The sequence below is a fragment of the Balaenoptera borealis genome (assembly GCF_965194805.1).
Source record: "Balaenoptera borealis genome assembly, chromosome: 9".
NCBI lineage: Eukaryota > Metazoa > Chordata > Mammalia > Artiodactyla > Balaenopteridae > Balaenoptera > Balaenoptera borealis.
Window position 1 is genome coordinate 31,148,414 of NC_138873.1, and position 12,990 is coordinate 31,161,403.

Below are 12,990 nucleotides of genomic sequence, written 5' to 3' on the forward strand. Positions count from 1 at the left end.
GCCCGGCCCGCCGCGCCACGCCCGCCCCGCCGCCGCCCGCCGCCCGCAGCGCCCCGACCATGTCCGCCGCCGGCCTGGGCCCCGTCCGCTGCGCCTTCGTGCTCCTGCTCGCCCTCTGCAGCCGGGTAAGCACCGGAGACCCCCGCGGCGGCCGGGGCCGGGCGGGGGACCGGGAGGGACCCCGGCGGCGCCGAGGGGCGTGCGCCCGGCTGACAGCCGCCTCCCTCCGCAGCCCGCCTCCGGCCAAGACTGCGGCGGCCGGTGCCAGTGCGCTGCCGGCCCGGCGCCGCGCTGCCCCGCCGGCGTCAGCCTGGTGCTGGACAGCTGCGGCTGCTGCCGCGTGTGCGCCAAGCAGCTGGGCGAGCTGTGCACCGAGCGCGACCCCTGCGACCCGCACAAGGGCCTCTTCTGCGACTTCGGCTCCCCGGCCAACCGCAAGATCGGCGTGTGCACCGGTAAGACCTGCAGCCCCCGTCCCCTTCCGCCTCCCCGGGCCCCTCGCCCCGCGCCGCCGCCACCACCACCGGGGCGCCGGGGGACACTCGATGACCCACCACCTCTTCCCCTCACGCTCACCGTCCCGCCGGAAAAGAAAGCCGCTCGAATTGCGTCCCTTCCTCAGGCTGTTCCCCTGGAGCCCTGCTCCCAGCTCCCATCCCCGACGCGCTTCCGGTTCAGGCTCGAGAACCGATGCTTGACCCCTGCACGTCCCCTTTTTCCCTTCCTCTCCTTCAGCCAAAGATGGTGCCCCCTGCGTCTTCGGAGGGACGGTGTACCGGAGCGGAGAGTCCTTCCAGAGCAGCTGCAAATACCAGTGCACTTGCCTGGACGGGGCGGTGGGCTGCGTGCCCCTGTGCAGCATGGACGTCCGCCTGCCCAGCCCCGACTGCCCCTTCCCACGAAGGGTCAAGCTGCCCGGGAAATGCTGCGAGGAGTGGGTGTGTGACGAGCCCAAGGACCACACCGTGGTCGGCCCTGCCCTCGCTGGTGAGCTGAGTCTTCCTCTAAGTCAGCCTCGTGATTCTCCCCCCTGGGGCTGAATCCTGACTTTGCCAAGGGCAGGGGGAAATGTCTTAGCCTGGCGTCTTACCTCGTGTTTGCGTGCTCTGCTCTCACAGCTTACCGACTGGAAGACACGTTTGGCCCAGACCCAACCATGATTCGAGCCAACTGCCTGGTCCAGACCACAGAGTGGAGTGCCTGTTCCAAGACCTGCGGGATGGGCATCTCCACCCGGGTTACCAATGACAACGCCTTCTGCAGGCTGGAGAAGCAGAGCCGCCTCTGCATGGTCAGGCCTTGTGAAGCTGACTTGGAAGAGAACATTAAGGTACGTTTTCTCCTCCTATTAACTCATAATCATGGAACAAGAGTGGACAGGACCAAAGTTAGGACAGGACCAAAGTTAGGTCTCTTACCACCCTTGTTATTATAGGCCTGTCATCTCCAAAAATATCCAACCATTGAGCTGTTTTGATGGAATGAGATGTTATGTAATAGGAACCACCAATTTTCCACTCGGAAATCCTCCGCAGTGTTAGTTCATTCAAGACATCCCAGAAGAGGCCATGTCTATTTTTGGAAAACTGGCAAATGAGACTCAGCCTTCCCCTCCTCAAAACATAAACAGAAGTCAGACAGCCCTAAGGCGAGAACACACAGAGGTTGAAGAAAGCCACACCCCTTGCAGAGTCATTGATTTTTCTGTCCTCCCTTGTCTTCCTCAGAAGGGCAAAAAGTGCATCCGGACCCCCAAAATCTCCAAGCCTGTCAAGTTTGAGCTTTCTGGCTGCACCAGCGTAAAGACATTCCGGGCTAAATTCTGCGGCGTGTGCACCGACGGGCGGTGCTGCACCCCGCACAGAACCGCGACCCTTCCCGTGGAGTTCAAGTGTCCCGATGGCGAGGTCATGAAGAAGAGCATGATGTTCATCAAGACCTGTGCCTGCCATTACAACTGCCCCGGGGACAATGACATCTTTGAGTCACTGTACTACAGGAAGATGTATGGAGACATGGCCTAAAGCCAGAGAGAGAGACATGAACTCTTTAGGCTGTCACTTGAACTGATTCACATCTCATTTTTGTGTAAACATGATTTCAGTAGCACAGGTTATTTAAATTTGTTTTTCTAACTGGGGAAAAGAAAAATTCCCACCAAATTCAAAATCTTGTGCCATATGACATTCAAACAGTCTGTCAACCCCAGACACTGGTTTGAAGGAAGCAAGACTTGACCGTGGGACTGCATTAGTGCATAGCACCAGCATGTATGCTAGGAGCAGTGGGAGGGGACCAATAGAAAGCCTTGTCATCTTACAGTAGTGATGTGCCTGCTATTTGGAGTGTCACTGGGAAGGAAGACTCACTGACCTGCCTGTAGCTCCAGTGACAGCTAGGATGTGCGTTCTCCAGCCGTCATGAGGATGAGTCAAGTTCTTCTCTAAGTCGTAACAGCAGATTCAGCTCTGACCTTCTGATTCGGATGACAGTGTTCAGGAATCAGAATCATGTCTATTAGACTGGACAGCTTGTGGCAAGCTAATTTGCCTGTAACAAGCCAGATTTTTTTTTTATTGATACTGTAAATACTGTGTGTATATATATATATATATATATATTTGTACAGTTATCTAAGTTAATTTAAAGTTGTTTGTGCCTTTTTGTTTATGTTTTTAATGCTTTGATATTTCAAATGTTAGCCTCAATTCTGAACACCATAGGTAGGACGTAAAGCTTGTCTGATAACTCAAAGCATGAAATGGATATTCAAATGGAAATTCTGCTCAGTTAGAGCAACAGTTCATCAAAACAGGTTTTTTGCTAAAGGTGAGGCAGCAATGTCCTTGGAAGTCCGATTTGTAGGTTGGAAATGTGGTAGGCTCACTTTTAATGTACAAATGACCTTTATTAAAAAATGAGTGGCTCTGTATAGCTGATTGGTTTTTCCACCTGGAAGCATTTGTTTCTACTTTGACTATGACTGTTTTTTTGGACAGTTTATTTGTTGAGAGTGTGACCAAAAGTTACATGTTTGCACCTTTCTAGTTGAAAATAAAGTATATATTTTTTCTACAAAGGGCTTGGTTATTCATTTATTCTCTAAACATTTCTGAGTTTTCTTGAGTAAAAATGGGAAGCTTTTGTTTGTCTTAAAACAATTCACTTATAATTTTCTAGATATCTTTTATCATCTAATCAATTGGTTAATCCCTTCAATAGAATTTTTACATGAATACACATCACACTGAATCAGGTGTCACAAATTTGCAGGCATATACACTGTATTGAGTACACAGGCATTTTTTGTTATCTTCACAGTACTTTATAAACACTTCAATTCTCTCTAGATTATTTCAGTCTCCACTAACCCCTGTTGTATTACACTCGGTCCTGTTTACATTTAATACCTCTCTGGCCATTGTGGGCATCTAATTTCCAACCTGTCATCACACAATAGCCCATGTGCCTTGCACATAGAAAAATGTTTTGAATTTGTATGCTCTACTGTAGATCACACACTAGCCTATGTGCCTTGCACATAGAAAATTTTTAACTATTTTTTGAATTTGTATGCTTTACTGTAGATTTATTTCTGAACTTGAATATCTTACTGTTAAATCTAAAAAAGTATAAAATCTCCATTAAAGTGGAACAACTTAATAAGTCTTATTTTGCATTGTTCTTTCATTTGCCAGATAACAAATCACAAATACATGATGGCATAAGTAGAAAAAGAAGGATAAGCAAATCTTCCATTCATTTGTATCATAGAAATTTGCCTTAAATTAAAAGCAACTCCTCCATTTCTCCTGATAAAGTTTTTCACTTTATCAGATCTCAAAATCAATAATTTACCAAGTGGTTTGACAAAATGAAATTGTTCAAGAAGCCCTGTGTAGAAATGATATTGGACCTCACCAGGTTTCCACTGAAAAATCAACTGACATAAGTGGCAAACAAAAGGAACACTCCAGGGACAACTAAAAGCCCATTTTTTTCTAGATCAGAATAGCTGTGGATTCTAGGGAAAAAAAAAATAGTTGCAGACAGACCAAGCCCTCACAAGGTAATTAGCAATGTTGTAGTGCCAGTGTCATTCTAAGAGACAGAAATACAACCGAAAATAAAGACTAGTTCTACAAACAGTACCCATGCCACAAACCAAAGGGAAAGCTTCCCATGTTCAAAATGTGAAAAGTATTTCTGGTCAAAACGTTGGACTTTTAGGATACACCTACATACGTATACAGCAATGCCATCAGTAGCTGCACTCCACTTCCCCAAATAAGCCCACATGCAAACACACACACACACACACAGAGCACACTGTTTGCTTTACATTTCCTTTCTGTCAGTTGACTCCTAGCTGCAAAGATGAAGGGCCATGGTAAATGAGCCTAACTGTTTTAAAAGGAATTTGAGAATTCTGGGAAGATAGAAGTAATAATGGAAGCATAGATTTTAGATTTTCCAAATCTCCACATAAAAACAGAGTAACTAGATTGCAAAATCAAAACACCATGAGACATATTTACAACAGAATTATATGGCAATGTATCCCTTGCCCCAAGATAAGAGAGGGGGAAAATCATCAACCACCACAAGATCCGCACTATGTCAGCATAAATGTGAGAAAAAGCAAAGGAATGCAATAGGGTATCTGATGCTTCTGAGAAAGGGAGAGCTCCAAAATATCCAACAGTGAAATATAGGAGATCAATCTGAGGATAGCTTATGAAACTGGTAGGAGTTTTGCCCATTCCAACAAAACTTAGAAACCAAGGCTCTCTCCCAAGGGAGGACTCCACATTCTTGGGAGTAAAATCAAAATTAAGCAAGTCAGAGACAGCGAAAACTTTGAGAGAGAGGGTCCAGGTAAAAATGAGAATAGAAACATTCAAAATCTCAGGAAGCAAATGACCATATTTTTAATGCTGCATGAAAACAACCAAAGAGGGAGCTCTATGAAGTCAGAAAAGCTATTTAAACCAAGCCTCCTTCCTAAATAAAGTCCAGGAAAACTAATTTTACCTAAAAAATAGAAAAGCAAAATTATCAAAGCTAAATCCATAATGATAAAAATCCTCCAGAAAGTAGGCATACAGGGCACTTACCTCAATATACTAGAGGCCGTATATGACAAACCCACAGCCAACATCATTCTCAATGGTGAAAAACTGAAACCATTTCCTCTAATATCAGGAACAAGAAAAGATTGCCCACTCTCACCACTATTATTCAACATAGTTTTGGAAGTTTTAGCCACAGCAATCAGAGAAGAAAAAGAAATAAAAGGAATCCAAATCGGAAAAGAAGAAGTAAAGATGTCACGGTTTGCAGATGACATGACACTATACATAGAGAATCCTAAACATGCTACCAGAAAACTACTAGAGCTAATCACAGAATTTGGTAAAGTAGCAGGCTACAAAATTAATGCACAGAAATCTCTTGCATTCCTATACACTAATGATGAAAAATCTGAAAGAGAACTTAAGGAAACACTCCCATTTACCATTGCAACAAAAAAAATAACATACCTAGGAATAAACCTACCTAAGGAGACAAAAGACCTGTATGCAGAAAATTATAAGACACTGACAAAAGAAATTAAAGATGACACAAACAGATGGAGAGATATACCATGTTCTTGGATTAGAAGAATCAACATAGTGAAAATGACTGTACTACCCAAAGCAATCTACAGATTCAATGCAGTCCCTATCAAACTACCACTGGCATTTTTCACAGAACTAGAACATTTTTCACAATTTGTATGGAAACACAAAAGACCCTGAATAGCCAAAGCAATCTTGAGAAAGGAAAACGGAGCTGGAGGAATCAGCTCCCGGACTTCAGACTATACTACAAACCTACAATAATCAAGACGGTATGGTACTGGCACAAAAACAGAAATAAAGATCAATGTAACAGGATAGAAAGCCCAGAGATACATCCACACACATATGGTTACCTTATTTTTGATAAAAGAGGCAAGAATATACAGTGGAGAAAAGACAGCCTCTTCAATAAGTGGTGCTGGGAAAACTGGACAGCTACAAGTAAAAGAATGAAATTAGAACACTCTCTAGGGCTTCCCTGGTGGCGCAGTGGTTGAGAATCTGCCTGCCAATGCAGGGGACACGGGTTCGAGCCCTGGTCTGGGAAGATCCCACATGCCGCAGAGCAACTAGGCCCGTGAGCCACAACTACTGAGCCTGCGCATCTGGAGCCTGTGCTCTGCAACAAGAGAGGCCGTGATAGTGAAGAGGCCCACGGACCGCGATGAAGAGTGGCCCCCGCTCGCCGCAACTAGAGAAAGCCCTCGCACAGAAACAAAGACCCAACACACCCAAAAAATAAATATAAAAATAAAATAATAAAATAAATAAATAAATAAAGATTACTATTAAAAAAAAAAAAAAAAGAACACTCCCTAACACCATACACAAAAATAAATGCAAAATGGATTAAAGACCTAAATGTAAGGCCAGACACTATAAAACTCTTAGAGGAAAACATAGGCAGGACACTCTATGACATAAATCACAGCAAGATCCTTTTTGACCCACCTCCTAGAGAAATGGAAATAAAAACAAAAATAAACAAATGGGACCTAATGAAACTTAAAAGCTTTTGCACAGCAAAGGAAACCATAAACATGACGAAAAGACAACCCTCAGAATGGGAGAAAATATTTGCGAACGAAGCAACTGACAAAGGATTAATGTCCAAAATTTACAAGCAGCTTATGCAGCTCGATATCAAAAAAACAAACAACCCAATCCAAAAATGGGCAGAAGACCTAAATAGACATTTCTCCAAAGAAGATATACAGATTACCAACAAACACATGAAAGGATGCTCAACATCACTAATCATTAGAGAAATGTGAATCAAAACTACAATGAGGTATCACCTCACACCAGTCAGAATGGCCATCACCAAAAAATCTACAAACAATAAATGCTGGAGAGGGTGTGGAGAAAAGGGAACCCTCTTACACTGTTGGTGGGAATGTAAATTGATACAGCCACTATGGAGAACAGTATGGAGGTTCCTTAAAAAACTAAAAATAGAACTACCGTATGACCCAGCAATCCCACTACTGAGCATATACCCTGAGAAAATCAGAATTCAAAAAAGAGTCATGTACCACAATGTTCATTGCAGCTCTATTTACAATAGCCAGGACATGGAAGCAACCTAAGTGTCCATTGACCGATGACTGGATAAAGAAGATGGGGCACATATATACAATGGAATATTACTCAGCAATAAAAAGAAACAAAATTGAGTTATTTGTAGTGAGGTGGCTGGACCTAGAGTCTGTCATACAGAGTGAAGTAAGTCAGAAAGAGAAAAACAAATACTGTATGCTAGCACATATATATGGAATCTAAAAAAAAAAAAAAAAGGTTCTGAAGAACCTAGGGGCAGGACAGGAATAAAGACACAGATGTGGAGAATGGACTTGAGGACACAGGGAGTGGGAAGGGTAAGGTGGGATGAAGTGAGAGAATGGCATGGACATATATACACTAGGAAATGTAAAATCGATAGCTAGTGGGAAGCAGCCACATAGCATAGGGAGATCAGCTCAATGCTTTGTGACCATCTAGAGGGGTGGGATAGGGAGGGTGTGAGGGGGATGCAAGAGGGAGGAGATATGGGGACATATGTATATGTATAGCTGATTCACTTTGTTATAAAGCAGAAACTAACACACCATTGTAAAGCAATTATACTCCAATAAAGATGTTTTAAAAAAAAAAGCCAAATGCATACAACAATATTATACAAACAAATAATAAAGGACAGAATAACATATCTACAGATAATAAAAGCATGCCAGAAATACATGCCCAGAAAACATGTCAAAACTATAACCTACTATTTCAAAAGAACATTAAGAAAATAACACTGGACATAAATGATTAAAAGGTAACGACTAATGACATAAAATAACAACATAAACGAGTTAGTAAAACCTGGAAATATGGTGATAAAAACTCAAGAAGGAATTAGAAATTAAAGAAATATTAGAAAAATAGAAGGAACACAAGAGTGAACAAACACAACAGTTAATTCCTTAAGAAGAAGAGATAATGAGGAGAGAAATTTTTTTAAATAAAAAAAGAATTAAAAGGTTTCAAGAAAAAGTGGTAAATATTACTGATAGGCAAAGAAGGTCCCACATATGAATAGTAGGAGTTCCTGAAGAAGAACAAAACCAAAAACTATAAATCAAGAAAACTGAAATAAAAAGTGATTTGAAAGAGATACTGAAAAAGGAAGAAAGAAAGAAAGAAAGAAAGAAAGAAAGAAAGAAAGAAAGAAAGAAAGAAAGAAAGAAAGAAAGAAAGGAAGGAAGAAAGAAAGAAGGAAAGAAAGAAAGAAAAAGAAAGAAAGAAAGAAAGTGATACTGAAAAAGCATGCCATATACCTAATAAAATCAACCAACACTAAGACATATTCTAGTAAAATTGCTGCACTATAAAGAAAAAGGAAAAACTGTTGGGACATCTAGGCAAAAAGAACATAAACCTTATAAGTAAAAGAAAATTAATTCATTATTCTGATAATGACAGCAACACTTCATATCAGAAAAATTACAATAACATGTTTAAGATACTGAAGGAAAGAAAATGTGAGCCAAAGAATTTTTACCCTTCAAAACTGATATTCAAGAATAAAGGACACAGGCAAATCATCAAAACCATGTAAGAACTCAGGGCATATTGTTCCTATGAACACTTTCTGAGGAGCCTACCTGAGAAAAAGCTAAAAAAACAAAAATGTCTGAGAGATGCTAACGTAAGGACTGGTGGTGAGCATTAAATATAGCTTATCTTTAGAACTAAGACTAAATAAAGGCTAAAGAGGAGAGAGTAGAGTATACAGTGGCTATATACTCTGATAGTGCGGAGTGCAACCATACAATGTTTGGGGAGAGAATGAAAGTAGCATATGCCCCCCCCACACACATTTAACTCCTTTTATTGGTGGTGGTGGTGGTGGTATTGTTATTCTGAGACTATGGGGTGTGTAATGTGAGATCAAGCAAATTAGCCATTATGGACATTCTAACACTATCCCAAGTGGTGGTGAGTTCCTAGGATTCTTAGTGAGGAAGTCAGAAAATACAGATGTAATATAAAAGTGGTTAAGTTAGATTCTGTAGTCCTGAATTTGAATTAGAAATATCAGCGTAAACTTATGATGTATTTTATCTTTTAAAACACACACACGTATGTACATTTCTTCCTACATCTGCTCACTGAAAAAGCTTAGCTACAATGACAACTAAAAAGCAATGGGCATCCCTAAGTCCAGATTGTACTCTTGTTATTTTCCACTAAAAAAACCTAAGGCTTCTTGGAGAATGGCTGACTCCAGGACTGGGGCAGTAAATGTGTAAGGTAAATACATTTATGCAGGGAACACCTTTATATATTGGATAATAATGAAGCTGACAAGGACCATTAAGATCATACTGAAAGGATTCAGGAGGCAAATTGAAGAGACTCCTACTAAAGATGGGGCAATTTGAGCTTCTATGAGAATAAGAATTGCAGTGTATTAAGCCTATCATCTATCCTTAAATTGATTAGCTCATTAGGATAGCTAAAGAAAAAACCTAATTGGCCACCTGAGAATATTAGGGAACCTATTCATTATACACTAAATGTAATACGTCCATGATGACTTTGGTTTCATATCTTTGTTCACATCTTTGTTTTTCTACACAGCTCATAGTGCTTCAGAAGAGATTGGTCTAATCTGTACCAATTCCAGACATAATCCAGAGATGACTTTTAAAAGAAATAAATCTCTTAGTAGTATTCATCTCATGATATTCAATTTAAAGTAATTTTATATTCTTTAAAAATAATTTTCTATAATTTTCCAAAATGAACATGCATTATTTCATAATCAGAAAAAGTTTTAAAAAATAAATCTTTTAACTCATTAAAAAAATGGCAAGAATATGCCAAAAAGTGTTAGAGTTTTTCATGATTTCAGATTTAGATAAACAGCTCACGATACATAAACAGATGGCTAAGCCATTCAAGTCACCATTCTTTAATGTGCCATGTGCCCAGGAGCATGTGCAACACACATATAACCTCTAGGCTACATGTATTCATGTATATTAAGTGTATTCTCTTACCTCATTTTCCAATTCCGTAATTCCGTAAATAAATTCATGGAAGATTTTCTATTATAAATTTACAATAACTATTCTTTATCTCATGAATCATACTGATTATATATAGACTGTTGCTAGGACTAAGAATAAAGTATGCAATGTAAAATGTATTCTTAAAATACTGTCACATTCCAAATCTAAACATAGGATCCAAAACAATAAACATGGAGACCCTCTTCTATATTAGATATTTAAAAGACAAAGAATAGTAAGAAATGTAGAATGTCACTGATTAATTCGAATTTATGTCTCAAGAATGTAAAACATATGTAAGATTTGCATTAAGTCAACAAATTCAAATACAGTTTTTGTCAGCACAGTTAACACAATTGGGTTAATTCAAATTGGGAAACTGAGATCAAAATTTAAATTTATACTTCTACATTAACTGCTAACAATGTTTATATTCTCCATTTTTCAATCCAATATATATTGATTTATTCTGTTTGAGATTGAAGTCCTTTAAAATTGAAACCCTTAGCATTAAAAAAAAAGACAAACTATTATTATTTAATTCTTTTTTCAAATGTTCTTTTATATCATTCCAGAGGATTTTTTTTTTTTAACTAAGCATATGCTCAACTCTTTATTTTTCTCCCCAATTCCTCTCTTCCTGGATTCTTTCTGATCTGTGGTCAGTATTTGTTGTATCCTCTCTAGTGAGTTCTTACAAAATACTGAAAATGACATTAAATCTAAGGGCTTAGGAAATATTTTCTACATGACTGTTTTTTTTGTTTGTTTGTTTGTTTTTGCATTTTGCTTATTTGCTGGTTTTTAAACTTTACCCATAATTTGGGCTGATGAATCTCAATATGAAAATTATTTCATGTCACTGATAATTTGTAACTCAAGGCAAGTTTCCATGTTTATATTAAGGAGCTCTGAGAAGTCTGAGAAATTCCCAGAACTCCATTTGCATAAACACCTTGAAATAGGGATGTGGTGAGAGAAGGGACATGTGCGGGGCATGAGCCAAACACTAAAATTGCCTAGATTTGAGGAGGGAGTTATGGGATTTATAATGTGACCATTGGGAGATACATTTTAAGGAAGACAGGAGCTTTGCTGGAACTCTGGGGAAGTCAGTTCATGTGTTCTGCCTTGGTGAACAGCAAAAGAAAGTGGGAAAGGCAACTAAAAATGGTGTCCTGTATACAGAATAGTATACATATTCTCAATTCTCTCATTTCTGGTTTCTGGTAGCTTTCATCCTTTTGAGTTTGAGTCTTTGTCAATTTTCTAACTATCTTTTTGAGGTATTCTTTCTGTTTCTCTGCTCCAAACATGATTGTCTAGTGACCTCCTACACCCAGAGATTTCTCGGCTAACTGGAGTACATAGAGGACCCCGCAATGAGTAAACACCCATCAGTCCTTCAAGCCAGAAGCCCAGCATCTCTGTCTATGGGACTTTTCTACCAGGTATGTAGAGTAACCAATGGAGATATAAAGGACTTTGAAAGAACAGTGTGCCATCTTAACTGCCCCTAAAGGGCTTAATAGAGAGCCTATTGAGATCTGGTCTTGAGGAGTGATGCTGGAAGTCTAATGCTCCCATTAGTCACTGAGGGAAACCAGAAGACTTTTGAGAAGATGTATGGGATTGAGGTCCTTTACAATTAAATCTTTTAGAATTTAATGGGATTCCAAGGATAAGCAGTCAAGAGCTGCTGGCAATCTCTTGGAGCCGTGTTCACCAGAAGGAAGACCTGCTAGGATGTGTTGCTGCTGGTTAGGATCTGTGACAATATGGGTGGCCACTGGAAGCTCCTGCTATGGAAATTCTTGCTGACTACTGTTGGAAGTAGTGGCCAAGAAGTGGTCATTGCCAAGAGCAACAGCCAAGAGGCTCTCCTGGGCGATGTTGACTGGAGGCACCCTTGGGTGTTTTTAATAGAGAGCTGGGTCCAGGGATCATCTGCTTGAAGAGCTTTTTGAGGGAAGATGTTGTTCGTTTTGTGTAAATATGCTTAGGTGAATCATCCTTGATGTTAGGAAAAAAAGAGGAATACTATTGGTCTTATTATGCTCCTCACTAAGAGAACATCATAATTTCTCTCCAAATCAACTTCTCCATGTGACTCTGCATTTCTATTAATAGCACTATTAATCTACTTGTTACCCAGGTGGAAACACTCCATTATCATGGAATCCTCCACTTTCCTTTTACCCACACTCAAATATTTTAACTTCAATTTAGAAATTTATTTATAGAGAAAGTAGTCCCAGACGCAGTCATAAGGAGAGCCCCATGCTTTTGTGAATCTTACCTCCAGGAGCTCTATGAATATTGGAGGAAAATCCCCTCTTGCTTCATGCAGGGGAAAGGGAAAAGTAACCATTTAAAAATACACCAGAGGGCTTCCCTGGTGGCGCAGTGGTTGAGAATCTGCCTGCCAATGCAGGGGACACGGGTTCGAGCCCTGGTCCGGGAAGATCCCACATGCCGCGGAGCCACTGGGCCCGTGAGCCACAACTACTGAGCCTGCGCGTCTGGAGCCTGTGCTCTGCAACAAGAGAGGCCGCGATAGTGAGAGGCCCGCGCACCGCGATGAAGAGTGGCTCCCGCTTGCCACAAATGGAGAAAGCCCTCGCACAGAAACGAAGACCCAACACAGCCAAAAATAAATAAATAATTCTTTAAAAAAAAAAAAAAAAAAAATACACCAGAGCCCTCTGTTCTTCTTAACAAGGCCAGGCCCAAGGAGAAATTATTTTACTAGAGCCTTACCTATTGGGATTTTGTTCGAGTCTAACCTACCTGGAGGAAGG

At 40.6% G+C, this 12,990-nt stretch overlaps 2 protein-coding genes across 16 annotated transcripts in view; one reads left to right on the top strand and one right to left on the bottom strand.

The window, feature by feature from the left end:
* The window catches only part of LOC309635344 (uncharacterized protein), a 334,869-nt gene extending 334,140 nt beyond the window's left edge, over positions 1-729 (bottom strand). For all 15 annotated transcript variants that reach the window (XR_014248773.1, XR_014248774.1, XR_014248775.1 and 12 more), the window contains exon 1: positions 577-729. The gene's annotated coding sequence lies outside the window, so the exon portion shown is untranslated. The remainder of the gene's footprint in view (positions 1-576) is intronic.
* On the top strand, positions 4-3,079 carry CCN2 (cellular communication network factor 2). The gene is made up of 5 exons (XM_082406387.1): positions 4-125; positions 233-455; positions 736-987; positions 1,119-1,330; positions 1,728-3,079. Exons 1-5 carry the CDS (start codon positions 60-62, stop codon positions 2,022-2,024), a joined length of 1,050 nt encoding a protein of 349 aa, XP_082262513.1. The 5' UTR covers positions 4-59; the 3' UTR covers positions 2,025-3,079.
* The last annotated feature ends 9,911 nt before the right edge of the window (positions 3,080-12,990 follow it).